Source organism: Stegastes partitus, unplaced genomic scaffold (genome assembly GCF_000690725.1).
Source record: "Stegastes partitus isolate 25-593 unplaced genomic scaffold, Stegastes_partitus-1.0.2 Scaffold4044, whole genome shotgun sequence".
Classification (NCBI taxonomy): Eukaryota; Metazoa; Chordata; class Actinopteri; family Pomacentridae; genus Stegastes; species Stegastes partitus.
In genome coordinates, this window is record NW_007581775.1 from 1 (window position 1) to 3,104 (window position 3,104).

At 42.8% G+C, this 3,104-nt stretch overlaps 1 protein-coding gene across 1 annotated transcript; it reads left to right on the plus strand.

The window, feature by feature from the left end:
- Positions 1-244: 244 nt before the first annotated feature.
- LOC103376369 (serine/threonine-protein kinase PAK 2-like) lies at positions 245-1,951 on the plus strand (the record flags this gene model as incomplete). Its single annotated transcript, XM_008306738.1, has 3 exons — positions 245-363; positions 616-715; positions 1,755-1,951. Coding segments are annotated over exons 1-3 (384 nt in total), but the record flags the coding sequence as incomplete, so codon positions are not given.
- Positions 1,952-3,104: the final 1,153 nt, after the last annotated feature.

Here is a 3,104-nt window from a genome sequence, read left to right on the forward strand (position 1 = left end):
TAAAGTGTTTTCTTGTGTTTGAAAAGTTTATTATAAAGAGTCTAAAACCCATTTTCTGTCTTTAACGCTCTAACAAAATGTCCTCAGTAAAATAATTCTATATTAATACTAAAACTAAACATAACAAAATGCTGCCAAAGCCTTTAGGGATTATATGACTTTTATATTATTTTCCTCCAGAGCAGCAAAGTGTGTAACAGTCTAGTATGAGGCGTCCTAACTGAGCGTGTGCTGCCGTCCTGCAGCTACCTGGTGGGCGACGAGCTCTGGGTGGTGATGGAGTACCTGGCCGGAGGCTCGCTGACGGACGTCGTCACGGAAACCTGCATGGATGAAGCTCAGATAGCCGCCGTGTGCAGAGAGGTGAGAACAAACACCTGCTGTTCATAGTGTGTCTGGAGCTGCTGAAGGTCAGTTCTGGATCCATCAGGAAGTAACGGGACGTTTCAGAAACACAGACTTTAGTCTTTGAGCTGCTGGTTCAGGATCAGATCCTCAGTTTGTTGTTTAGAATTAGAATCTTGTTTGTGTCCAAGTGAAATGAACAGGTATGTGTTTTGTTGCAGCTTTATTTTTTATTACTTTCAGATATAAACTCCTGTGTTTCTCTCTCAGTGTCTGCAGGCGCTGGAGTTCCTCCACTCGAACCAGGTCATCCACCGAGACATCAAGAGCGACAACATCCTGCTGGGCATGGACGGATCCGTCAAGCTCAGTCAGTTAAACCACTTTGCTCATCAGTCGGTCACTCAGTGTTGATCAAACCTCTTTACTCTGGAGCTGCAGCAGCATTTTTAACATGAAACTGAATCTGTTGTCTGTTTAGAATCTATTACGGATTATCGGTGGATAGTAAAGCTTTTATTTTGTTAACTTGTAGTTGATGTATGAACCGTCATCTGGATTATTTTTATCTGTTGGACGGACAGTTTGAGCTCTCAGGTCACTGTTAGTAAATCACTGATCTACAGTTTTGTTTTCTGGAAGTTTCATCCAATCACCTAAACTTGAACCTGCAGTGGAAGCGTTCGTCGCCCCCTTCTGGCAGCGAGAGTAATTACACAAACAGCAGTGAGGCACAGTTGCCTCCAGTGTTTGCTGCTTTCATTTATAGACTGTAATTCTTCTAAATGCAGAGTTTCTTTATTACCTGGAGCATCTTTGTAGTTTTTTCATGCTGCACGACATAAATCACGTCTCTGAGGCTCCAGTGAAGTAAAAACAACAGAAACACATTTAAAACTCTGTTCTACTGCAAAGCACTGAGTGAACCTGTTTCTACTTGAATTTGATGCTTGATTTTTTCCAATAATGTGCAGAAAAAGTGCACAAAACTTCTCCTACACATCAGAGTTTCATAGATTGATGCTTTATTGATCCAGAGAGAAGTTTGAGCTTTCAGTAGCTTAAAAATAGAGATAAATAAAAACTAAGCAGACAGAATGCAGGTTAAGAAGGACAAAAAGATAGAATTATGGCGGTGCAAATCCAGCAGAGAGGTGGTATCGTGCAAAACTTTAACGCTGTGCAGAAACACTAGTGTAAATTTTCTGAACGTGTCGGAGTGTGAGTTTACAAAATTCAACATTTTAAGACGCTGTTGAGGCCAAAACTTGTTGTTGTCTCAGTTTTCTATTAAATTTTGCTGGTTCTGAAGCCCGTCCAATACCAGCTCCAACCCAAACCTCCTCATCATGTCCGGATGTCGCTGACCGATGCTGATTATTTTACTGACCGTGTTCCTCTTCCTGCAGCCGACTTCGGGTTCTGCGCACAGATCACTCCGGAGCAGAGCAAACGCAGCACCATGGTCGGGACTCCGTACTGGATGGCTCCGGAGGTGGTGACCCGCAAAGCCTACGGGCCCAAAGTGGACATCTGGTCTCTGGGCATCATGGCCATCGAGATGGTGGAGGGAGAACCGCCGTACCTGAACGAAAACCCGCTCAGGGTGAGGAGCTCTAGACACACACTGAGTACTGACACAAAGACAAGATGAACCTTTATTGATCCCATAGAGACGGACGGAGACGAAAAATAAAACAAAATGTACCAAAACACAGACGTAGGTACTGCTTCCTCCATATGTGGGTAATCAGATTATATTACTTCCTCTGAATACTGCACGCATGAAAGAATCCGTTCTGACACTCGAACCCTGGTGCTGAATGAAAACTGGACCAGTCTGGTTCCAGGTCCACTCTTATGCAGACTATTGTGGTCTCAAAGTGGAACAAACATCATATTTCGTGGCAGCAGATCAGAGATTTGAGCACATAGATGTTGTCAGTTAATTAGAATGTGAGCCGCCTCAGTGAGCATCCTGCACGCTGGTCGTCATCACATCCACTGATCAGCTCAAGAAGTTCTGCTGCTCATTAAATTCCAGATGAACGAGAGTCAGTTGAGTTTTTCTGCCACAGAAAGAGCTTCAGCCTGAGTCATGAGTCGAGCTGCCAGGGATTACTGCTGTAACACAGTCTCATAACGAGGAGCTTAAAAAGACAAAAAACCCACCGTGAAATCTGGAGGAAGTCAGTGAAGAGGCTGACAGCAGAGAGGAGGAGAGACTGACTCACCGACCAGACAACTGGTGGATTACAGGCTTTCACGTCTCGAGAAGACAAAGAAGGAAACAGACGTCTGAAGTCAGTCGTCGGTCGATCGGCTCTTATTCCATCAGATTCTCATTAGTTGTCATGTTAATGCTGAACTGTATTCATGACCAGTAAAGGCTGCTGCAGGAGTTAGAGGTCATTACTGCTTTATATTTTAGGCTGTATAAAGTTAAAAGATCATGTTTCCTAAAGTCAGGTTACTTGAGTCTCTTGGATTTTAACAGTTAATCCAACACTAGTCAACTCTTAAATAATCTGGAACTAACTGGATTTGATTTTCATCAGTTAACTGAGTAAATGTGAAACTAAAAAACTTATCAGAGGTTTCTAACATATAGGAACGTATGAATATCTGTGGCACACACAAGTTTCTTTCTTTTCTAAGCTCAGAAGAAACAGCTTTCATCCTTTACACGTGTTCTCTCCGTCTTTAGACCCGCCTCAGACAATAGTACTAATTATACTACTACTATGAATAATAATAAT